This window comes from Thalassophryne amazonica, chromosome 2, assembly GCF_902500255.1.
Source record: "Thalassophryne amazonica chromosome 2, fThaAma1.1, whole genome shotgun sequence".
NCBI classification, from domain to species: Eukaryota; Metazoa; Chordata; class Actinopteri; order Batrachoidiformes; family Batrachoididae; genus Thalassophryne; species Thalassophryne amazonica.
This window is the reverse complement of record NC_047104.1, coordinates 93,913,441-93,939,892: the sequence shown is the minus strand read 5'-3', so window position 1 is coordinate 93,939,892 and position 26,452 is coordinate 93,913,441. Positions and strand designations below refer to the sequence as shown.

The following is a 26,452-nucleotide window of genomic DNA, read 5'->3' as shown; positions in this document are numbered from 1 at the left end:
AATCCAGGACTGCTCCTCTGGGCCATACCCCTCCCAGTCCACCAAGTAATGGAAGCCATGACCCTGCCACCTAGAAGCCAGGAGGCACTGCACAGTGAAGATGGGACCCCCATCCACAAAGCGGGTGGACGGCGGGGGGATCAGCAGGTGGGCACAGAGGGCTGGAACGGACTGGTTTAAGATGACTGATGTGGAAAGTGGGATGGACTCTCATGGACCTAGGAAGACGAAGACAGACGGAGACTGGATTAATGATCTTAGCTACAGGGAATGGACCAACGAACCTGGGAGCCATCTTCCGAGGCACACCACAAAGCGGCAGGTGTCGGGTGGACAGCCAGACCTGTTGTCCCGGAATGTACGAGGGTGCCACCAACCATCTACGCTGCCGCCTTGTAACTTTTCCAGGTCCGTCGGCACCACATGATGAGTAACAGAGCAGAAGGTACAGGTGAGCGCAGATCTGTGGAGGTGAACAGAGAAGGTTGATGACCAAAAACAATGTGGAATGGAGAAAAACCAGACGCAGCAGTAGGCAGGCAATTATGTGCTAGTTCAATCCAGGGTAATTGGGTGGATCAGGAGGCGGGAAACTGGGAGGACAGAATACACAGGCCTTTCTCCAGTTCCTGATTAAGGCGTTCTGTCTGTCCGTTAGCTTGAGGGTGGTAACCCGAGGTAAGACTAGACGTGACCCCGAGAAGCCGGCAGAACTCCCTCCAGAACTGTGAAACAAACTGGGGACACCAGTGTGAGACTATTCCTGAGACAAATCGTGTTGCTTAAAAACATGTACCAATTGTGCTTCAGCAGTTTCTTTTGCAGACGGGACCTTAGGTAAAGGTACAAAATGGACCATTTTGGACAATCAATCTACTACAGTCATAATTACAGAGTTTCCCAGAGAGGGCGGTAAACCAGTCACAAAATCCACTGAAATATGAGTCCAAGGCCAAGCAGGAATGGGAAGAGGTAACAGAACACCCATGGGTGGACGCGTAAAAGACTTATGCATAGCACAGATGGAACAAGTATCTACATATTCCTTGACATCAGACAACATTTTTTGCCACCAAAACCTTTGAGAGAGAACATACATTGCTCTCTGGGCGCTCGGGTGGCACGAAAAGCAACTGTCATATCTCTATTGAATGACCTCCCCCCTAAGTGAGGTTGGAACAAACAACTTGCCATTAGGGCAATCTGGGGGGACGGGAGTATTCCCCAATACCGACCTAATTTTAGATTCAATGTTCCAGGTGAGAGCGGACACGAAACACATTTCGGGAAGAATCGGCTCGGGAGTGGGAGTGGAGTCGGTGGACTCACCTAGACAGGAAAGCGCGGCAGGTTTGCCATTCTTGGAACCTGGATGATACGACAAAACAAAATTGAACCGGCTGAAAAAGATGGCCCACCGAACCTGATGCGCATTGAGATGCTTAGCGGTGTGGAGATACTCCAGGTTTTAATGGTCAGTCCAGACCAAAAAAGGCAACTGTGCTCGCTCCAACCAGTGGCGCCACTCCTCCAAGGCCACTTTGACCATCAGCAGTTTGCGATCTCCAATGCCGTCGTTGCGTTCGGCAGCAGTGAGCACAGGGATGCAACTTGTCACTGGACCTTGTTTGGGAAAGCACTGTCCCAATACCAATATCGGACGCATCTACTTTAACCACGAACTGCCGGGCGGGGTCAGGAAGGAGCAGCACGGGGGCCATTGTGAAATGATTCTTTAGGTTCTGGAACGCTTCATCGCATTCAGGGGTCCACACAAAGGAACGAAGTGAGGAGGTTACATTATGTAATGGAGCTGCAATCATAATGAAATTGCGGATGAATCTGCGATAAAAGCTGGCGAAACCCGGGAACCTCTGAACGTCCTTGCGGCACTTAGGAACCGCCCACTTGCGGGCCATGGCCACCTCAGCCGTATCCATCTGAATCTGAGCCTGAGAAATCACAAAACCCAAGAATGACATGGTGGAACAGTGGAATTCACATTTTTCTGCTTTGACATAGAGATGATTTTGTAGCAGAGTCTGGAGAATGGAACGAACCTGTTGAGTGTGAGTCTCTAGATCAGTGGTCTCCAAACTATTCCAGAAAGGGCCGAGAGGGTGCAGGTTTTCTTTGCAGCCACTGACTTCAGCAGGTGATTTCACTGATGAACTCATCCCACCTGTTCAAAGGGATGTTAATTAGTGAAATCACCTGCTGAAGTCAGTGGCTGCAAAGAAAAACTGCACCCTCTCGGCCCTTTCTGGAATAGTTTGGGGACCACTGCTCTAGATCAGGGGAGTAAATAAGAATATCGTCAAGATAAACAAAAATGCACTTGTTAAGAAACTCGCGCAACACGTCATTTGCGAGATTCTGAATTACAGCTGGAGTGTTGGTGAGTCCAAATGGCATTACCAAATATTCATAGTGGCCAGTGGCAGTATTAAAGGCGGTTTTCCATTCATCACCAGCGCAAATGCGAACCAGATGGTAGGTGTTTCGTAAATCCAGCTTAGTAAATATCTTAGCTCCCTCCAACAGTTCGAAAGTGGATGAAATTAACGGCAAAGGATACCGGTTTTTAACAGTGATGTCGTTGAGACCACGATAATCAATACAAGGGTAGAGTGATTTCTCCTTTTTCTCAACAAAGAAAAACCCCGCCCCGGCGGGCGAGGACAAGGGGCGAATCAAGTCGGCCGCGAGTGATTCCTGAATATATGTGTTCATGGCTTAGCATTCCGGCACTGAAAGAGAGAACAATTTTCTCCGGGGAGGAGCAGCCCTGGGAGTAAATCAATGGCGCAGTCGTACTCGTGACAGCAGCATGCAGGAGCCCCCTCTAGATCTTACTTATTTACACCAGAGGTGCTGACCAGCTTAATCAAACAGACATCATTACACGCAGGTCCCAAGGACTTTATCTTCCCATGAGACCAGTCTCTATGGGGTTTGTGGTGTTGCAACCAGGGGTGCCCCAGGATTACCGGGTGAGTCATTTTGTCAAAAATGTGGAAACTGATGAGTTCTGAATGATTGTCTGGAATGGTCATACAAACAGATTGAGTGTGGAACAGAATTTGGCCTAATTGGCAACCATCCACTGCATGGACCACCAGAGGGTGTGACAGTCAATACAACTTAAGATGGAGGGACCTGGCAAGAGAGGATAACATTAAATTAGAATCGGCACCAGAATCAATAAACAGTGGGCAGACCAGGGTGGACAAATCAGACTTTAGCTCTGCATTTAACATATTCTGAGACGAGGGAACTATTGAGCTTTGACTCACCCGCACTACTGCTCTTGGCCGCACTGGGGCACCCCTGAAAGGACAATGTATGAGAATATGACCAGGTTGTCCCTCCACATGGCGGCGCTCCTTCTCTTCCTTGATGAGGCGTCCTGTCCCACTTGCATGGGCTCCTCGACGGAAGTGCAGGGGAGGGCGCCCGGGTGACCGGAAATAGGCGGCCGATCAGTTGTAGGAGCAGGATGATGGCGATCATGACAAGGACGGTCAGACAGGCGGCGGTTGGTGCGCATGGCCAGAGCAATGAGGTCGTCCAGGTCTTCGGGCAGATCCACCTCAATGAGCTGATTCTGGATGCTGTCATTCAATCCCTGAAAGAACACATCCTGGAGTGCTGCGGGATGCCACTTGCTCTTTGCGGCCAAAATGAGGAAGTCTATGGTGTAATCAGCCGCTCGGCGATTACCTTGCTTTAGCCTCATCAGCGCGCATGCCACCTCACACCCAGGAGAGAAGTGCTGGAATACCTGCTGGAGTGATTTGGTGAAGGTTGGCAGGGAGGAGCAAGATGGAGAATCTCGGCTCCATTCAGCCCTGGCCCATGCTGCTGCCTGGCCGGTCAGGTAAGTGATGAAAAATGCTATCTTTGACCTTTCAGTCGGGAACATTGCTCAAAATGAAGTTCGCACTGAGTAATGAAAAGTTTGACATCCGCAGACTCACCAGAAAAATGCTCAGGTCACGAGAATTGGTTGCAGACCTCTGGGAGCTGGCAGGGCAGCTGACAATCCCGGAAGAGGTGTGGCGGTGGGAGTCGTGCTGGTCATAGCCTGATGTTTCATAGCGATAAGTAGATGCTCCATCTGAGCGCTCACAAAGTCCATAAATGAGTCTTGCCGTTTCGCCAGCTCACTGATTCCGTAGGTTGGGGTCGGTACACAGAAAGGCAGTCCATGCAGAGCAACAGTATCAAAAACATCAGGCAAAAAGACTTGGCTGAAGTACACAAGCAGAAAATTGTAGCTGAAAATTCAGCTACAATTTGCCAGAAGGTGCATCTAAGATGAAAGTCTAGATTTTATGTTTTGGTGAAAGAATTAAGTAATTTTATTTTTTATAGGCTTTTATAGCCTCATTTTTATTGACTTAAAGAGAAAAGACAGCACTTTGTCTGTCTGTCTCTCCTTCTCAATTTCAGTGACGCTTTACTGATATAGGAGACATGTTTAGATTGTCAAAGCAAGTGTTACAGAGTAAAAATTAATTCTTCTGTCTGTCTCTCTCTATCTGTCTCCCTCTTTTTGTCTCTCGTTTGCTCTCTCTCTCTCTCTCTCTCTCGATTTAGCTCTCCATCTCTCTCTCTTTTTCTTTCTCTGTGGCTGTGTTTGTGCTGTGCAAACTTTGAACTTTTGGAAACACAAAACCTTTCAACTGTAAAATTAGTGTATCATCATCGACTTTTTTCCCTTGCAGCTGACAGAATCTCTGTTCAGCTCCTCCTCGGCTGCATGCTGAGCTGACTTTTCATAGCGTTTTACAGCCTCGGGACAGTGAAGTGGCTAACTTTTTAGCACACATTTTCAGCAACAATTCAGTTAATTTTTCAGAAAATCCGTGCTCAACGAACATACAATTTGAATCCAAGAGCTGGGCAGAAATTTGCTGCTAACTTCAGCTAGAACACTGTGAAAAAGAGAGCAAACAACAGCAGTTCAGATGATTCACAGTGGCTCTTCTCCAGTATTGGAAAATGTCATGGGTTGGATTGGTATTTTCCAATACGTGAATTACGTCGGTATCGGAACCCAATACCGAACCGGGATCGGATTGGACCCATCCCTACTGTAGTTACTGCAGCTCTGCACATCACCTTTGTTCTTAAAAATAGGAACTAGCACACTTCATGTCCACTCCTCAGGCATCCTCTCTCCAAGATTTTATTAAACAATCTGGTTAGAAACTCCACTGCCATCTCTGCTAGACATTTCCATGTCTCCACCGGAATGTCATCTGGACCAACTGCCTTTCCACTCTTCATCCTCTTCATAGCTGCACTCACTTCTTCCTTACGTATCCCTTGTAATTCCTGATTTGCTGTCTCCACATCAACCAGCCTTTTATCGCTCTCATTTTCTTCATTCAAAAAACAAAAAGAGAGGGGCTGAGCTGTCGACCGATCACCACCTGGTGGTGAGTTGGATCCGCTGGGAGGGGAGGAAGCTGGTCAGACCTGGCAGGCCCAAACGTATCATGAGGGTCTGCAGGGAACGACTGGCAGAACCCTCTGTCAGCGAGGTCTTCAACTCCCACCTCCGGGAGAGCTTCTCCCAGATCCCGGGGGAGGTTGGAGACATGGAGTCTGAGTGGACCATGTTCTCCACCTCCATTGTCGATGCAGCCACCTGCAGCTGTGGTCGCAAGGTCTCTGGTGCCTGTCGCAGCGGCAATCCCTGAACCCAGTGGTGGATGTCGGAAGTAAGGGATGCTGTCAAGCTGAAGAAGGAGTCCTACTTGTCTTTGATGGTAAGTGGGACTCCGGAGGCAGCTAACAGGTACTGGCAGGCCAAGCGTGCTGCAGCTTGCGCAGTCGCAGAGGCAAAAACTCGGGTCTGGGAGGAGTTCGGAGAGGCCATGGAGGAGGATTATTGGTTGGCCTAGAAGAAGTTCTGACAAACCGTCCGACGCCTCAGGAGGCAGAAGTAGCTGTCCGCCAACATTGTCTATAGTGTGGGTGGGGAGCTGTTGACCCTGACTGGGGTTGTTGTTGGGCGGTGGAAGGAATACTTCGAGGATCTCCTCAATTCCATCGTCACATCTTCTGAAGAGGAAGCAGAGACTGGGGACTCAGAGGCGGACTTGTCCATCACCCAGGCCGAAGTCACAGAGGTGGTCAGAAAGCTCCTTGATGGCAAGGCTCCTGGGGTGGACGAAATCTGTCAAGAGTACCTTAAGTCTCTGGATGTTGTGGGACTGTCTTGGTTGACACGTCTCTGCAACACTGCGTGGTGGTCAGGGACAGTACCCCTGGATTGGCAGACCAGGGTGGTGGTCCCTCTGTTTAAGAAGGGGAGCCGGAGGGTGTGTTCCAACTACAGGGGATCACACTCCTCAGCCTCCCCGGTAAGGTCTATTCCAGGGTGCTGGACAGGAGAATTCGCGCGATAGTCAAACCTCGGATTCAGGAAGAGCAGTGTGGTTTTCGTCCTGGTCGCTGCACACTGGACCAGCTCTACACCCTCCATCGGGTGCTCGAGGGTTCATGGGAGTTCGCCCAACCAGTCCACATGTGCTTTGTGGATTTGGAGAAGGCGTTTAACCGTGTCCCTTGAGGCGCCCTGTGGGGGGTGCTCCGGGAGTATGGAGTCCAGGGTCCTTTGCTAAGGGCTATCCGGTCCCTGTACGACCGCAACAGGAGCTTGGTTCGGATTGCTGGTAGTAAGTCAAACCTGTTTCCAGTGCACGTTGGCCTCCACCAGGGTTGCCCTTTGTCACCAGTTTTGTTCATTACCTTTATGGACAGAATTTCTAGGTGCAGCCAGGGTGTAGAGGGGGTCCAGTTTGGGAACCACAGAATCTCATCTCTGCTGTTTGCGGATGATGTGGTCCTGTTGGCTTTGTCAAACCAGGACCTTCAGCGTGCACTGGGGTGGATTGCAGCCAAGTGTGAAGCGTCCGGGATGAAGATCAGCACCTCCAAATCCGAGGCCATGGTTCTCGACCGGAAAAAGGTGCCTTGCCCTCTTCAGGTCGGTGGGGTGTCCTTGCCTCAGGTGGAGGAGTTTAAGTATCTCAGGGTCTTGTTCACGAGTGAGGGACGGATGGAGCATGAGATCGATAGATGGATCGGTGCAGCGTCTGCAGTGATGTGGTTGCTGTATCGGAACGTCGTGGTGAAGAGAGAGCTGAGTAGGGGGGCAAAGCTCTCGATTTACCGATTGATCTACGTTCCGACCCTCACCTATGGTCATGAGATTTGGCTCATGACCGAAAGAACAAGATCGCGAGTACAAGCGGCCGAGATGAGTTTCCTCCGCAGGGTGGCTGGGCGCACCCTTAGAGATAGGGTGAGGAGCTCGGTCACTTGGGAGGAGCTCGGAGTCGAGCCACTGCTCCTCCACATTGAAAGGAGCCAGCTGAGGTGGCTCGGGCATCTTTTCCAGATGCCCCCTGGATGCCTCGCTGGAGAGGTGTTCTGGGCACGTCCCATCGGGAGGAGGCCCCGGGGAAGACCCAGGACACGCTGGAGGGACTACGTCTCTCAGCTGGCTTCGGAACGCCTCGGGGTTCCCCCAGAGGAGCTGCGGGAGGTGTGTGTGGATCGGGAGGTCTGGGCGGCTTTGCTTGAGCTGATGCCCCCACGACCTGACCTAGGATAAGCGGAAGAAAATGATGACTGTGAATTTTGCTTCCATTGCCGGCAAATAAAAGCTGTTACTTTGGGACTTTGATTTTTCTTTGACTTTTCTAGACACCTTTAAAGAGATATTTTTTGAACTACTGAGCACAGCTAAAACAGACTTTCATCTGGTGATCAAGGACTCTGTCCGGCATCTTCACTACAATCACAATGACATAATAGCCTTGTATGGAATTGAGAATGGGTGGTTGCATAATTTTAGGACCATTCCTACATTGGTACACTTCCCTTCGACAATTAATGTAACTGCTCAGGTCAAAACTTTGTTGAATTTGTTCAACAAACAGCAACAATCATGAGTCTGCAGAATATCTAATGTCTGCATTCATATGTCTCATGCAAATTGTCATTTAGTCATGTCTTTGGCACTAATAGTGGAGACTCTTTTATGGAGCTAAATCCAGGCCAAAAGTTTTGTAATCTAAAAAAAAAAACCCAAACATATACATGCACACAGTGCTGCAGCTGGAGTGTATGCAGCATAATGCACCTTGGGGCAACTGTTTGTTGTGATTTGGCGCTATATAAATAAAATTGATTTGATTTGATTTAATGACTCAAGGCGTTTTTTTGCGAGGGATGGAAGCGGGCAGTAAGATTGATGTTTATTGGGGCATTCTGTCCTTGTCTCTTCTTATGGCAAGCACAGAATGCCCCAATAAACATGATCAGTGATGATTTAATACAATGTTTTACTCCACTCGACATGTAGTATTGTCTTATTAATTATAGAAATGAGTACCATCTGTCTGCAGCTGCAGAAACCGTTATGCTTTATAGCATTAAAAACATGCAAATAACAACAGATGTACACAATAACAATGATTCACTGTGGTCCTCTGTGCATCTCTTAATCTCTTATCCTCTCATCTACTTTTCTTTGTGAGTATTTTCTCCCGCCACCACCCTGTCCCTCTGTCCCACTTCATTTGCACACTGTATTTCAGAGGTGCTCCATGTCACCATCTGTGTTTCAGGTCAGTTGTTGTTTTCATATAATCAAATCACTGCAGAAACACAAATCTGTGAGTGTGGAAACAAAGCAAGTTGACCAAAAGAAAGACCTACTTCACTCTGATATAATAGGCTGACACTGGAAACAGCACTGGAACATGATTTACTTCAAAATCAGCATTCAAATTAAACAGTGACTGAAATGCTCCTAGCAAAGAATCGTCTCATGTTGACAAAAATAAAAATAAATATTGGCACATACGTTGCAAGATCAGCTCTGTTTTGGCACAGAAAAAAAAGCAGGCATGGCCTGTGCCAAGCAGAAACATTCTGTTTGTTCGTTTGTCAGCAGAATATCTTGAAATTTGTGACATTACAAAAACTCTTAAAAAATAAAAATGCACTACCTCACAACGTTAAAGAAATAGATGAGTGTAAATATTTCAAGTCGGTTCGAGATCATAAACAAAATGAAGACCTCATGCAAAGGTCTCCTACTCATAAAATTTTGTTGCAACTAGGGTTTTGTATCGAGAACCGGTTCTTTTCGAGTATCGTTAAGAAATGATTCGATCCACCGATATCAATAGTCTTTTTGCTTAACGATTCCTGTATCGGTCCTTCAGAGCAGCCGTCGTTTTTGGGTGTGTTTGTTGGGAAAATGATCATTTTTCTGCGTTGATTACAGACCCTGTAGTGGCTCTGTAATCAACCATTTCTGCAGCGCGACACCACTTTGAAGCGTGAACCAATGAAGCAATGCTTCGATCAACTGGCTCATGGTTCTTTGATTTGCTGCTCTTCAGAAGTGGCAAGTCCGCTTCTTAACGCTCTCAAAGCCATTAAAATATCGTGTGTCACTTTTGTGTGGATTAAAGTCACTAACTGGGACTCTTGTCTTGTTGCAGTCAAGAAACGAGAATTGTCCTCCGTTCCGTTGGCACAGCTCCAAACACTGTGCGGCTCTACAGAGTCTGCTCAGAATTAATAGCTTCAAAACAAATTGCCGCTTCAAATAAAATGACTCCTCTTACAAACGCTGTAATACAGACAAGAAACTACAATTGACTAAAAAATTTTTTTTCCTCTCAAAATGAGATGTCCTGCATTCTTTATTAATTACATCCTGACGTGCAGCACAGCTAGCTGCAAGAGCTCAGCTCAGATGTATGGAAAGACATTCATGCCACTAATGTCTGAAAGGAAATGTTTGACAAAAACTAGATTTTCTTTATTTCTATTTATGTCCAGAGATCAAGGATCCACCATGTAGTTTATTATGTCCAGAGTTTAAGGATCCAGTGTGTTATGTGTCGACGCGGGTTGAGGAGCGGACCTGCGTCAGACAGGACCCAGCGCTAAAAATAACCAGAAAGCGGTTCCAAACAGAAACTATTTATTATTCACCTGTGCTTAAAAGTGTAAAAACATAAAAACAACGTCCCTCTGGTGGAGTGATTCGTGGCTCGCTCTCTAGCGCCCGCAAGGATTAAAGCCGGTGCTCCTGGACTTCCTACCACCGCCAAACACCCCCCAGGTGGACACGACAAACTGATTCTCTGTGAAGCAAAGAGAAGGTGAGGTAAGTCAACAGATACAACTATATCTTCCAATAAACACACGCTATCAGCAACACACTCAGGTCAGTGTCCTTTTTTTTACTTTATGCAAATGAGCAGCTTCTCACAACAAGTGGAGGATCACTTATCCTTCACGCCACAGCAGTGAGAAGCAAACTGCACAATTCTCTTCACAATTCCAGTATACTGTGTAACAAAACACCAAGTTACTATCAACAATTACTTAAACACTTAATTACCTTAGTGTGTGCTGACAGCATGTGTCCTCACCCCTCCCTGCTTCACGGGCTCGATGTGTCAAACCCAGGCGCGGTCCTCAGCGTCTCACAAACGAACGTCACAAGGTCGAGTTCCCGGCAGTTCTGCTCAAATCACACATGACTTAAATGCAGAACGCCATCCAATTATCTGCTTCAGCTGCAAGTCGTCCAGGTTGCACGTGAGCACCAATCACAGGTGCTTTCCATGATGTTGATGAGGGTGAAGACTCTTCAGCCAGCACCTTCTTCACAGACAAATCAGCCCTCATGCCACCTGGAGAGCAAAGAAAAGAAAAGAACACCAAAACATCCAGCCACACCCCCCCAACACACAACACAGTGACCAATTTCATATTAATTTACTTTAAGAATCAATAAAATGCTGTTCAATTTCAAATCAATTTCAATTTAATCAGCTTATAAAGTGCCAAATCACAACAAAAGCCATCTCAAGGCGCCTCACACAGAACAGTTCAACATAAAAAATTAAAACAAATAAATAAAAATTAAAAAATTCAAATAAATAATTAAAAACAGAAGTAAAAGAATAAAACAGATTTAAAAAAAAACTATTCATAAGAAAGAGAATAAAATAGGCTTTAAGTCTTGACTTAAAAATGTCCACGGACTCCGACTGCCTCACGCTCGCAGGAAGACCGTTCCACAGAGCGGGTGCACCATAAGAAAAAGCTGTTTGACCCACTGACATAGAAAACCTGTAAAGCCTACTTTTAGTACACAAAAAATTCACAAGAGGTATCGATAAGGGAATCGATAAGGAATCGGATCGATAAGCGGAATCGATAATGGTATAGATATCGATAAAATCTTATCGATATCCATCTAGTTGCAACCCTAAATTACTTGTTATAGATGTATTGCACACAAACATGTAGACACAGACGGGGTAACCTCATAACCTCCGACCTCCTCTATCAATTAGTTAAGGTAAAAATAGAACGAATATCAACTTTGAGCTTCAGTTTAGCTTTTAAAACGGTAATAAAGCAGTACAAATATGTACTATAAACTATTTAAGCAATCTAAATCAAAAGGGTATCTTTGAAACTCAGTGGTAAAATCTGGACATTAGTTGAATGAACAAAGTAAAATGTAAGAGGAAGACAACTATTTAGTGTCTGTACCATCATCAAGACCCAAAAGAGTCTATCACACACATACTTATAGACTTAGTTCCTCCAGCTCCAATTGGAACACTGGACAGCTATATCTTCTCTCCAGATTTGTTACTCCACTGCTATGACTTTCGCATCACTCCATCTGAGGCCCATCTTCTCACTCATGACTTTAATGCCACTAATCATGCATGAAAACAGCTCTGAAAGCAACTCTGAGTAGACTCCCTCAGTACATAGACATTGTGCTGCCAGCAGGTGGGACCCAATGGAAAAGTAACCTCAGTGGAGCCCAGCATATCCAACATCTGCCCATTAACAGTGCGAGAGTCAATATAGTTCTTTTGCAAATGTCGGTTCCTCAAAGCGGGGACTGACTAATCAATGAGACATAAGCTCCAGAGTGCACTAATATAGGAACCTCATTACTTTCCACTACACCCCTGACATAAGATGCATAAGATGTGGGACGGTCATTACAGTCTATAGTTGTGTCATCTCATAAGAATTTGTTCTTGCTGCTCATGTTTTTTTGTGTGTGTGTGTGTGTGTGTGTGTGTGTCTGTGTCATTACAGCAGATCTGGTAGAGCTCCAGATGTTGATTTAGCAAACATTTTATGCCGGCACTTCTTGGCACAACTCCAGATGTACAATGAGAATGGGACACAATACAAATGGCCTGGAACCAAAAGCCTTCTCAGGCCACAGCAACCATCCTAACCACTTGTTCCACCATGGTGACGCCCATATAAAAATGTCTGAGATGAAGACAGTGTTGAACAAAGAGCAATATGGAACAACTGTGTTTAGATGATGCCTTGTTTAAAAAAAAGGTCCACATAAACTCTTAATTCATTAGTGCTCAGTGAATTTCTTTCAAGATGGATGGACGTGTCTTATGGAGCGCACCATTGCACACAGAGCAGATGTATCTCTCTGTCACCACAAAGCGCCTTCACACACTGCAGATTGCTCAAGTGAACCTCACAAACAAGCCAATGATCAAAATGACTGAACAACATTAAAGACTTGTATTTTAAATACTGCATCCATGTTTTCTTTATACTGTCACTACATTCCTGCCCAGGGTGTACCCTGCCTCACCTCCTATGACTGCTGGGATAGTTTCCCGCCCCTTTAACTGGAGTAAGCGGGTATAGAAACTGAATGAATGTCACTACATCAAGTCACGTGACTACAAGTCAAAATATAACCATGTGGCTGATAAAGTCAACACTTACATCAGGAATATGTATGTTTGAAATCCAATATTAGGAGATTACAAGGTGACATTTTGAAATCTGCAGATTAATCAGATTCTTTTACAGGCAAGATGGAAGTCTGGCTATCTGACTGAATGTTAATATTTTCAAAGTGAATGAGGAAATTGTGAGAATAACATGCAAAAGATTAATTTGGTTACCTGTTTATTTCACTATGTTTTGTTAAATTAATTGAATTATTTGTCTCCCTGTTTATCTGCTGATGAGTCATGTTATGTCTTTTCAGATGTCAAACAGAAAAATGACCTGAACCACACAGGGAATTCTCTCCCTTTTCATTCACTAAAAGGATTAGTTTGTTCAGTCAGAAATGATACGGCAGTGAGATTTTATGATGGTTTTGTGACATATATACTCCTGAGCTGTAGGGGGAGCTTTGTAGAGAAGAATGTGATCAAAACAAAGCAGCCGAAAACTTACCAAAGTTAAAATGGACTGCATTTATATAACGCTTTTCCATCTGCATCAGACACTCAAAGCGCTTTACACATCAATGCCTCACATTCACCCCGATGTCAGGCTGCTGCCATGCAAGGCGCCACTACACACCACGAGCAACTAGGGGATTAAGGACCTTTCCCAAGGACCCTTAGTAATTTTCCTGTCAGTCCGGGATTTGAACCGAGGATCCTCTGGTCTTAAGCCCAATGCTTAACCACTAGACCATCACCTCCCCTAGTTGCCAGGTTCTCCTTTAAAATGTCTTTAAAAATATACTTAGAGCTACTAAGAAACTACTAGAAAATGTTACTGCACATCTTCAGGTAATTTTACATGTTGCCTGAAAAAAAAGACAATTTACCATCTTTTCTGGAGTATAAGTCGTACCTCTGAAAAAATGGCACTTGAAGAGGAACAAATCAAATCAATTTTATTTATATAGTTGCCCCAAGGCGCTTTATATTGTAAGGCAAAAGCCATACAATAATTACAGAAAAACCCAAACGGTCAAAACGACCCCCTGTGAGCAAGCACTTGGCGACAGTGGGAAGGAAAAACTCCCTTTTAACAGGAAGAAACCTCCAGCAGAACCAGGCTCAGGGAGGGGCAGTCTTTTGCTGGGACTGGTTGGGGCTGAGGGGAGAGAATCAGGAAAAAGACATGCTGTGGAAGACAGCAGAGATCAATCACTAATGATTAAATGCAGAGTGGTGCATACAGAGCAAAAAGAGAAAGAAACAACCCAAATATAAATTGCACTGGACTATAAGAAGCACTGGAGTATAACTCACAGGACCTCCCAAACAACTAAAAAAAACAAAAATGCAACTTATATGCTGGAAAATATGGTAATTATACATGATTTCTGTTTTTCCACAGGACAGACTAACTAAAAACAAACAAACAAAATGTCAGAAAAATGTGATGTGCATTGTTTTGTCAATATGACTAATGTTAAACAGTCTCTAGAATTGAATAATAATTCAACATTTTCCCATGGCCTAATGTTACAAAAACAAAACAAACAAACACAAACCAAAATACAAATATTGTAATATGAAATTGCAATACTTGCACAACTGCATTTCTTAAAAATCTTGATACACATCAAATTAGCACTCAAGTATCATCGTAATAGTATCATATCAGGAGATAGTTGCAATATCTATCTATCTATTTTGTGTATGCTTCTGCTGTCATACTTGTATTATTTGTATAATATTCCTACATATGAAGGTGGAACATGAAAATCAATGAAACATCTTTTTCTCCTCCTCCCCAGCAAAAAACAACCACGGAGAAATCACTGCCACATCCTCACACATAACCTCAAACACACATACACGAGCAGCTGACTTAGAACTGGTGCGGACCAGGGGATGTGTGTGTATATGTATGTACATATACATTCTTATTCCATCCTCATTACCTTGGGATCCTCTTGCCCAGATCGTCACTACCTCATTCTCACACGTAACCTCACTCCCACATCCTCACTACCTCATCCTCACACACCCTCACCACATCATTCTCACTCATAACTTCACTCACACATCTTCACTACCTCATTTTCACACATAACTTCACTCACACATCCTCACTAACTCATCTTCACACAACTTCATTCACACATCCTCACTAACTCATCTTCACTCATAACTTCACTCACACATCCTCACTACCTCATCTTCACACATAACTTTACTCACACATCCTCACTACCTCATCCTCACAGATAAAATCACACATAACCACTCATACATCCTCACGACATAATTCTCACACATAACCACTCACACATCCTCACTACTTCATCCTTACACATCACTTCAGAATCAGAATCAGAATCACCTTTATTGTCATTGTAATTTGCCATACAAGGAGATTTGAGTGCAACTCCAAAAAGGTGCTTCTGTGGTGCAAGTATTTTTTAGATAATAAAAGATAGTGAAATTTAACGGTAAATTATTCAGAGTATACGAGGGCTGTCAATAAAGTTACGGTCCTTTTTATTTTTTTCAAAAACTATATGGATTTCATTCATATGTTTTTACGTCAGACATGCTTGAACCCTCGTGCGCATGCGTGAGTTTTTCCACGCCTGTCGGTGACGTCATTCGCCTGTGAGCACTCCTTGTGGGAGGAGTCGTCCAGCCCCTCGTCGGAATTCCTTTGTCTGAGAAGTTGCTGAGAGACTGGCGCGTTGTTTGATCAAAATTTTTCTAAACCTGTGAGACACATCGAAGTGGACACGGTTCGAAAAATTAAGCTGGTTTTCAGTGAAAATTTTAACAGCTGATGAGAGATTTTGAGGTGATTCTGTCGCTTTAAGGACTTCCCACAGAGTGAGACGTCGCGCAGCGCTCTCAGGCGGCGTCATCAGCCTGTTCAAGCTGAAAACCTCCACATTTCAGGCTCTATTGATCCAGGACGTCGTGAGAGAACAGAGAAGTTTCAGAAGAAGTCGGTTTCAGCATTTTATCCGGATATTCCACTGTTAAAGGAGATTTTTTTAATGAAAGACGTGCGGACGGGTCCGCGCATCGGGATGCAGCCGACGTGACGCTCCGCCACAGGAAAAACACCTCTGTTGAAAGCCTTAAGGACAAGTTGGAACATGTCCTGCATGTTAAACAATTTCTCATATACTCACTCCACTGAAAGCCATCAAAAGCCGCCTGGATTTTACAAATGGTTATCAACACGGAGGTGTTTTTCCTGTGCCGCCGCACCGCGTCGGCTGCGTCCCGACGCGCGGATCCGTCCGCACGTCTTTCATTAAAAAAATCTCCTTTAACAGTGGAATATCCGGATAAAATGCTGAAACCGACTTCTTCTGAAACTTCTCTGTTCTCTCACGACGTCCTGGATCAATAGAGCCTGAAATGTGGAGGTTTTCAGCTTGAACAGGCTGATGACGCCGCCTGAGAGCGCTGCACGACGTCTCACTCTGTGGGAAGTCCTTAAAGCGACAGAATCACCTCAAAATCTCTCATCAGCTGTTAAAATTTTCACTGAAAACCAGCTTAATTTTTCGAACCGTGTCCACTTCGATGTGTCTCACAGGTTTAGAAAAAATTTTGATCAAACAACGCGCCAGTCTCTCAGCAACTTCTCAGACAAAGGAATTCCGACGAGGGGCTGGATGACTCCTCCCACAAGGAGTGCTCACAGGCGAATGACGTCACCGACAGGCGTGGAAAAACTCACGCATGCGCACGAGGGTTCAAGCATGTCTGACGTAAAAACATATGAATGAAATCCATATAGTTTTTGAAAAAAATAAAAAGGACCGTTACTTTATTGACAGCCCTCGTATGTACAACTAATAGAAACATAAGGTAAAATAAAGTAAAATAAAATGTGGACCAAGTAAAATGTAAAATGAGAATTATATTCAACTGTACTGCAAGGGAAAATTGCACATGGTTTACAGATATTGCACAAGAAACTTGAAAGGTGTGGATTAGAATGATTTATTATTGTTCAGTGCAGTGATCGCTCTGGGGAGAAAGCTGTCCCTGAGTCTGTTTATCCTAGTTTTGATTGACCTATACCGTCGGCCGGAGGGTAGCAGGTCAAACAGGTGGTTGCTAGGGTGGGATGTGTCTTTGCTGATGCTGGCAGCTCTGCTGAGGTAGCGAGAGCTGGCAATGTCTTCCAGGCTGGGCAGAGAGCAACCAATGATCCCCTGGGCCGTTTTGATCACCCTCTGCAGCGCTCTCCTGTCTGCTGCTGAGCATCCCCCGTACCACGCTGTGATGCAGTACGTCAGGATGCTCTCGATGGTGGCTCTGTAGAACAACACCAGCAGCTTCTCCTCCAGATCGTTTCTCCTGAGCACCCTCAGGAAGTGGAGTCGCTGCTGGGCTTTCTTCACCACCACTGTGGTGTTGGTAGTCCAGGAGAGGCTGTCAGAGGGTTGCACTCCCAGGAACCTGATGGAGCTGACCCTTTCCAAACAGTCCCCTTGGATGTAGAGCAGGGCTGGGTCAGCCCTGTTCTTCCTGAAGTCCAAGATTATTTCTTTTGTTTTTGTGGTGTTCAGCGGCAGGTTGTTAGCTGAACACCACACTGTCAGTCGATTGACCTCATCTCTGTAGTCAGTCTCATCCCCCCTGAGATGAGCCCAAGCACGGTGGTGTCATCCGCAAACTTTATGATGGTGTTTGTGGGATGAGTCGGAGAGCAGTTGTGTGTGTAAAGAGTGAACAGGAGGGGCCTCAGTACACAGCCTTGAGGGGAACCGGTGCTGAGTGTGATGGTGGAGGAAAGGTGGGGGCCAAGTTTCACGGACTGTGGGCGGTTTGTGAGGAAGTCCTTGATCCACTGGCAGATGGGGGTGGAGATGCCCAGATGTGTCAGTTTCTGGACCAGGATCTCCAGGATAATGTGTTTGAAGGCTGAGCTGAAGTCCAGGAAGAGCATCCTCACATAGCTCCCCTGGTGCGCCAGGTGGCTCAGCGCAGTGTGGAGCGCTGTGGTGCGCTGTGGTGATAGCATCCTATGTGGAGCAGATTGCCCTGTAGTCAAACTGGTGGGGGTCCAGAGTGGGAGGCAGACAGGCTCTGATGTGCTGAGAGACCAGTCTTTCAAAGCACTTCATGACCACAGGCGTAAGTGCAACAGGCCTGTAGTCATTTATGTTCTCCACTGCTGACTTCTTTGGGACCGGAATGATGGTGGAGGATTTGAGGGAGAGTGGAATGATTTGATGGGACAGGTTGAAGATGCAGGTGAAAACTCCAGCCAGTTGGTCAGTGCACGCTTTGAGTACCTTTCCAGGTACACCATCAGAGCCGGCCGCCTTCCTGGGGTTCACCGCCTTCAGCACACGTCTCACTTCGTATTTTTAAAGTGTTTGCGTGCTAGTGCTGGAGGGTGGTGGGTGTGGAGTTGCAGCTGGTCTGTCTGTTTCAAAGCAGGCAAAGAAGCGGTTCAGCTCCTCTGCCAGCGAGACGTCAGACCTAGCATTTTCTGGGTTGCTGCTTCTGTAGTTGGTTATATGATTTATTCCCTGCCACATCCTTCTGGGGTCATTTACAGCGAAGTGGTCCTCTATCTTTTCCTTGTAGGTAGCCTTGGCCTCTCCGATGCCTCTTTTCAGATCGGACCTGGCCGGGCTGTACAGGGCCTTGTCCCGATTTAAAGGCGGTGTTGTGTCTTTTTAATAGGGACTGGACTGCACTGTTCATCCAGGACTTCTGGTTTGGAAAAACCCTGACCCTTTTGATGACAGTGACAGTGTCAACACAGTTCTTAATGTAAGAGAGTATGGTGTCGGTGTACTCTTGCAGGTTGTGGTTGGAAAATAAATGCCATACAGTCTGTGAGAAGCAGTCCTGTAGCTGGGAGAGTGCTCCCTCAGGCCAGGTTTGGATAGTCTTTCGTTGTGGCTTTGTTCGCCTCAGCAGGGGGGTGTAGGTGGGGGTGAGGGATAGGCAGAGATGTCAGATCCAGCGAGATGGGGGAGGGGAGTGACTTTGTACACATGTTTTATGTTTGAGTCGACATGGTCCAAAGTATTTTCCCCTCTGGTGGCACACTTCACGTACTGGACGAACTTAGGGAGCACAGTCTTTAAACACGCTTGGTTGAAGTCACCAGCAACAATACAAACGCCATCCGGGTGGGCCAGCTGCTGTTTATTTACACAGGCAAGCAAGAGGATAAGGGCCTTGCTAACGTTAGCATCGGGTGGGATATAAATAGCAAACACGACTCCTGTGAACTCCCTTGGGAGATAAACAGGTCTGCACGAGACTGCCAGCATCTCTAAATCAGGAGAACAGTGAGAGTCAATGATTCTGCTGCTACAGCACCACTCGTGGTTCACATAAACACAGAGCCCTCCACCTCTGTACTTACCCGAATCACTGGTTATGTCCTGCTGGTGTAGCGTGCGGCCTGCTAGCTCAACTGCAGCATTGGGGATCAGCGGGTGAAGCCACGTCTCCGTGATGAAAATAATGCTGCAGTTCCGCACAAAGCTGTCTGTGGCCATCTGTAGCTCCAGTTCATCCATTTTGTGTGTGATGGATCTGGTGTTTGAGAGGAAGAGGCTCGGTAATGCTGGCCTGTGAGGTTGTTTACATAGCCTAGCATCAGAGCTGGACCGACATCCTCACTTCTGCTTCCTGTCTCTACGCCGCCTTCCCCATCTGCTGGGCAGGCTGGTAATCCACGGAGAGCCTGGTGTTCTCGCTATGTCCTCTGGAATGTTGTGGTACTGGTGGAATTCGCTCGTTACCGACGGTTTGTACCTCAGACTGAGGTCAATAATGTTCTGGTGGCTGAAGCTGTGGGTCCCTTTACAAAACTCGAAGAATATACACGCAAAGACATCACTCACACATCCTCACTACTTCATCCTCACACATAAGCTCACTCACACATCTTCACTACCTCATCCTCACACATCACTTCACTCACATCCTCACTACCTCATCCTCCCATATAGCTTCCCTCACGACCTCATTCTCACAGATAAAATCAATCACACATCCTCACTACCTCATTCCCACACATAACCACTCATACATCCTCACCACATAATTCTCACACATAACTTCACTCACACTTTCTCATTACATCATTCTCACACATCTCTTCACTCACACAACCTGACAACCTCATTCTCACACTTAACTTCACTCACACATTCTCATTACATCATTCTCACACATCTCTTCACTCACACAACCTGACAACCTCATTCTCACACTTAACTTCACTCACACATTCTCATTACATCATTCTCACACATACATTCACTCACACACCGTGACTACTTCTCAGCCATAACTTCACTCACACATCCTCACTACTTCATCCTCACACATAAGCTCACTCACACATCTTCACTACCTCATCCTCACACATCACTTCACTCACACATCCTCACTACCTCATCCTCCCATATAGCTTCCCTCACACATCCTCACTACCTCATTCTCACACATAACCACTTATACATCCTCACCACATAATTCTCACACATAATTTTACTCACACTTTCTCATTACATCATTCTCACACCTCTTCACTCACACAACCTGACAACCTCATTCTAACACATAACTTCACTCACACATTCTCATTACATCATTCTCACACATACATTCACTCACACACCGTGACTACTTCTCAGCCATAACTTCACTCACACATCCTTACTACCTCATTCTCACACATAACCTCACGTACACATCCTCACTACTTCATTCTCACACACAACTACACTCGCACATCCTCACTACCTCATCCTCCCACATAACCTCAACCTCACTCACATATCCTGACTGTTACATATTTACCCCATTCTCACTTTCAAATTATCATGAGAATTCTCAAGGGATCCTTGTATATCCCAGTTTTTGCAAGAATGCTGCTCTGCTGCAGTTACAGTGATTGATATGAGAGGTTGCTGTGTAGTTTTTACCAGTGCTGGATAAAACACATTTTATAATTTTAATTTTATAAAACTAATGCTTGCCTCTACTGGTGGTTGGCTCTCACTGCGGTATTGTATCACTTCCTGTTCCGGAGCACAGCGGTGTTTTTCTGTATCTGTTAGCTGTTTAATCTGCGCAGTTAGATTGATCTAGTTATCTAGATTACGATTTGTTTCCCAGTGTAATCTTTACGTGCCTTAACTAAAGCACTCCTTCTGCTGAATCACCTCTAAATTATTTACACATTATTCACTTTGCGTGTTTTTAGGAATCCGCTAGCTTAGCATAGCTACTAGCTCTTAGCCGATTTAGCATGGCGGCTTCTCCTGTCTCTCCCGCACTTTTCTGCTCTGGGTGTGAAATGTTTAGTTATTCCTCGGCCTCCTTTAGCAGTAACGGTACTTGTAATAAGTGTAGCTTATTCGTAGCTTTGGAGGCCAGGCTGGGCGAATTGGAGACTCGGCTCCGCACCGTGGAAAATTCTACAGCTAGCCAGGCCCCTGTAGTCGGTGCGGACCAAGGTAGCTTAGCCGCCGTTAGTTACCCCCTGGCAGATCCCGAGCAGCCGGGAAAGCAGGCTGACTGGGTGACTGTGAGGAGGAAGCGTAGCCCTAAACAGAAGCCCCGTGTACACCGCCAACCCGTTCACATCTCTAACCGTTTTTCCCCACTCGACGACACACCCGCCGAGGATCAAACTCTGGTTATTGGCGACTCTGTTTTGCGAAATGTGAAGTTAGCGACACCAGCAACCATAGTCAATTGTCTTCCGGGGGCCAGAGCAGGCGACATTGAAGGAAATTTGAAACTGCTGGCTAAGGCTAAGCGTAAATTTGGTAAGATTGTAATTCACGTCGGCAGTAATGACACCCGGTTACGCCAATCGGAGGTCACTAAAATTAACATTAAATTGGTGTGTAACTTTGCAAAAACAATGTCGGACTCTGTAGTTTTCTCTGGGCCCCTCCCCAATCAGACCGGGAGTGACATGTTTAGCCGCATGTTCTCCTTGAATTGCTGGCTGTCTGAGTGGTGTCCAAAAAATGAGGTGGGCTTCATAGATAATTGGCAAAGCTTCTGGGGAAAACCTGGTCTTGTTAGGAGAGACGGCATCCATCCCACTTTGGATGGAGCAGCTCTCATTTCTAGAAATCTGGCCAATTTTCTTAAATCCTCCAAACCGTGACTATCCAGGGTTGGGACCAGGAAGCAGAGTTGTAGTCTTACACACCTCTCTGCAGCTTCTCTCCCCCTGCCATCCCCTCATTACCCCATCCCCGTAGAGACGGTGCCTGCTCCCAGACTACCAATAACCAGCAAAAATCTATTTAAGCATAAAAATTCAAAAAGAAAAAATAATATAGCACCTTCAACTGCACCACAGACTAAAACAGTTAAATGTGGTCTATTAAACATTAGGTCTCTCTCTTCTAAGTCCCTGTTGGTAAATGATATAATAATTGATCAACATATTGTTTTATTCTGCCTTACAGAAACCTGGTTACAGCAGGATGAATATGTTAGTTTAAATGAGTCAACACCCCCGAGTCACACTAACTGTCAGAATGCTCGTAGCACGGGCCGGGGCGGAGGATTAGCAGCAATCTTCCATTCCAGCTTATTAATTAATCAAAAACCCAGACAGAGCTTTAATTCATTTGAAAGCTTGACTCTTAGTCTTGTCCATTCAAATTGGAAGTCCCAAAAAACAGTTTTATTTGTTATTATCTATCGTCCACCTGGTCGTTACTGTGAGTTTCTCTGTGAATTTTCAGACCTTTTGTCTGACTTAGTGCTTAGCTCAGATAAGATAATTATAGTGGGCGATTTTAACATCCACACAGATGCTGAGAATGACAGCCTCAACACTGCATTTAATCTATTATTAGACTCTATTGGCTTTGCTCAAAAAGTAAATGAGTCCACCCACCACTTTAATCATATCTTAGATCTTGTTCTGACTTATGGTATGGAAATAGAAGACTTAACAGTATTCCCTGAAAACTCCCTTCTGTCTGATCATTTCTTAATAACATTTACATTTACTCTGATGGACTACCCAGCAGTGGGGAATAAGTTTCATTACACTAGAAGTCTTTCAGAAAGCGCTGTAACTAGGTTTAAGGATATGATTCCTTCTTTATGTTCTCTAATGCCATATACCAACACAGTGCAGAGTAGCTACCTAAACTCTGTAAGTGAGATAGAGTATCTCGTCAATAGTTTTACATCCTCATTGAAGACAACTTTGGATGCTGTAGCTCCTCTAAAAAAGAGAGCTTTAAATCAGAAGTGCCTGACTCCGTGGTATAACTCACAAACTCGTAGCTTAAAGCAGATAACCCGTAAGTTGGAGAGGAAATGGCGTCTCACTAATTTAGAAGATCTTCACTTAGCCTGGAAAAAGAGTCTGTTGCTCTATAAAAAAGCCCTCCGTAAAGCTAGGACATCTTTCTACTCATCACTAATTGAAGAAAATAAGAACAACCCCAGGTTTCTTTTCAGCACTGTAGCCAGGCTGACAAAGAGTCAGAGCTCTACTGAGCTGAGTATTCCATTAACTTTAACTAGTAATGACTTCATGACTTTCTTTGCTAACAAAATTTTAACTATTAGAGAAAAAATTACTCATAACCATCCCAAGACGTATCGTTATCTTTGGCTGCTTTCAGTGATGCCGGTATTTGGTTAGACTCTTTCTCTCCGATTGTTCTGTCTGAGTTATTTTCATTAGTTACTTCATCCAAACCATCAACATGTTTATTAGACCCCATTCCTACCAGGCTGCTCAAGGAAGCCCTACCATTATTTAATGCTTCGATCTTAAATATGATCAATCTATCTTTGTTAGTTGGCTATGTACCACAGGCTTTTAAGGTGGCAGTAATTAAACCATTACTTAAAAGCCATCACTTGACCCAGCTATCTTAGCTAATTATAGGCCAATCTCCAACCTTCCTTTTCTCTCAAAAAGTCTTGAAAGGGTAGTTGTAAAACAGCTAACTGATCATCTGCAGAGGAATGGTCTATTTGAAGAGTTTCAGTCAGGTTTTAGAATTCATCATAGTACAGAAACAGCATTAGTGAAGGTTACAAATGATCTTCTTATGGCCTCGGACAGTGGACTCATCTCTGTGCTTGTTCTGTTAGACCTCAGTGCTGCTTTTGATACTGTTGACCATAAAATTTTATTACAGAGATTAGAGCATGCCATAGGTATTAAAGGCACTGCGCTGCGGTGGTTTGAATCATATTTGTCTAATAGATTACAATTTGTTCATGTAAATGGGGAATCTTCTTCACAGACTAAAGTTAATTATGGAGTTCCACAAGGTTCTGTGCTAGGACCAATTTTATTCACTTTATACATGCTTCCCTTAGGCAGTATTATTAGACGGTATTGCTTAAATTTTCATTGTTACGCAGATGATACCCAGCTTTATCTATCCATGAAGCCAGAGGACACACACCAATTAGCTAAACTGCAGGATTGTCTTACAGACATAAAGACATGGATGACCTCTAATTTCCTGCTTTTAAACTCAGATAAAACTGAAGTTATTGTACTTGGCCCCACAAATCTTAGAAACATGGTGTCTAACCAGATCCTTACTCTGGATGGCATTACCCTGACCTCTAGTAATACTGTGAGAAATCTTGGAGTCATTTTGATCAGGATATGTCATTCAAAGCGCATATTAAACAAATATGTAGGACTGCTTTTTTGCATTTACGCAATATCTCTAAAATCAGAAAGGTCTTGTCTCAGAGTGATGCTGAAAAACTAATTCATGCATTTATTTCCTCTAGGCTGGACTATTGTAATTCATTATTATCAGGTTGTCCTAAAAGTTCCCTAAAAACCCTTCAGTTAATTCAAAATGCTGCAGCTAGAGTACTGACGGGGACTAGAAGGAGAGAGCATATCTCACCCATATTGGCCTCTCTTCATTGGCTTCCTGTTAATTCTAGAATAGAATTTAAAATTCTTCTTCTTACTTATAAGGTTTTGAATAATCAGGTCCCATCTTATCTTAGGGACCTCATAGTACCATATCACCCCAATAGAGCGCTTCGCTCTCAGACTGCAGGCTTACTTGTAGTTCCTAGGGTTTGTAAGAGTAGAATGGGAGGCAGAGCCTTCAGCTTTCAGGCTCCTCTCCTGTGGAACCAGCTCCCAATTCAGATCAGGGAGACAGACACCCTCTCTACTTTTAAGATTAGGCTTAAAACTTTCCTTTTTGCTAAAGCTTATAGTTAGGGCTGGATCAGGTGACCCTGAACCATCCCTTAGTTATGCTGCTATAGACGTAGACTGCTGGGGGTTCCCATGATGCACTGTTTCTTTCTCTTTTTGCTCTGTATGCACCACTCTGCATTTAATCATTAGTGATCGATCTCTGCTCCCCTCCACAGCATGTCTTTTTCCTGGTTCTCTCCCTCAGCCCCAACCAGTCCCAGCAGAAGACTGCCCCTCCCTGAGCCTGGTTCTGCTGGAGGTTTCTTCCTGTTAAAAGGGAGTTTTTCCTTCCCACTGTAGCCAAGTGCTCGCTCACAGGGGGTCGTTTTGACCGTTGGGGTTTTACATAATTATTGTATGGCCTTGCCTTACAATATAAAGCGCCAACTGTTTGTTGTGATTTGGCGCTATATAAAAAAATTGATTGATTGATTGATTGATAATTAGATGTACTGTTTTGGCAATAACTCTCAACCTCACATCCTTACCCTACATCGACACCCTGATTCTTCACTCCTGATGTTTACTCAAAATCCTCACTGCCACATTCTCACCCTGACCTCCTAATCCTAATGTTTAATCCAGATCCCTCACATCATCACTCCCACATACATTTTCGACCTAAATCTCCACCCTGACCTATTCTCCTCTTCACGTCTTTCTCATGTTCCCTCTCAGTTTTCTCTCATTCATCCTCTTCCTGCTTTTTCCCACCTCCAAGTCACTGTCTTCTCTTTTACTCAAAACCACTTCAGCAAAACATCTGTGCAGATCAAATAAGATAATTACCTATAATTGGCGTGGAATTATAATAGTGATCACTGCAATTAAAAAAGTCCAAACTATGGGCATTAAATTAAAATTCATGATTTACAGCAGTCACTTCATTTTTAAAAACATCTCCTTTTAAACAGTAGCTCAATTTAAAATTTTTGAAAGAAGAAGAAAAAAAAACATACAGTGAAATTAATAGTATTACGTTCTTCTACTGCTTCTTAATTTTACAATCAGCCACTTCGGCGCACTGACCGTCCTCGTCGTACCGCTTCCACAGCTCGATGAACTGGGACGCGGTGAGCTCGGCCACGTGCAGTTGATGGGGCGCCTGCTGGGCTTCAGTTGCCATGTCTGCGCTTTCTCCGTCCTTTCAGACACTTGGAGGTAAAAAGTTTTCCCGGCACGGACAATCGTGCTGCTGTGGGAGGTTCTTTCTCAGAGCAGCAGCTTTTTAAACCCCTGTGGCGTCTGCACTACCTCTGTGGACCAAAGGAGGGCGCTGGGCACTGTGAAGGAAGTCTGCAGCAAGAAACGCAAGAGGAGCAGCTCCTGCAGGAGTTACCAAATAAAGGAGTTACCAAATACTGCTGGTTTGATAACAGCGTCATCTAATCATGCTGCTCCCGTGCTTGATGGAGCTTGTTTTCCTCCT

The 26,452-nt window shown here is 44.9% G+C and overlaps 1 protein-coding gene across 1 annotated transcript in view; it reads right to left on the bottom strand.

The window, feature by feature from the left end:
- The window catches only part of LOC117502614 (calretinin-like), a 53,373-nt gene extending 27,159 nt beyond the window's left edge, over positions 1-26,214 (bottom strand). Inside the window, exon 1 of the mRNA XM_034161674.1 lies at positions 26,053-26,214. Coding sequence (XP_034017565.1) covers positions 26,053-26,149 — 97 coding nt within the window. The 5' untranslated portion in view covers positions 26,150-26,214. The remainder of the gene's footprint in view (positions 1-26,052) is intronic.
- Between the last annotated feature and the right edge of the window lie 238 nt (positions 26,215-26,452).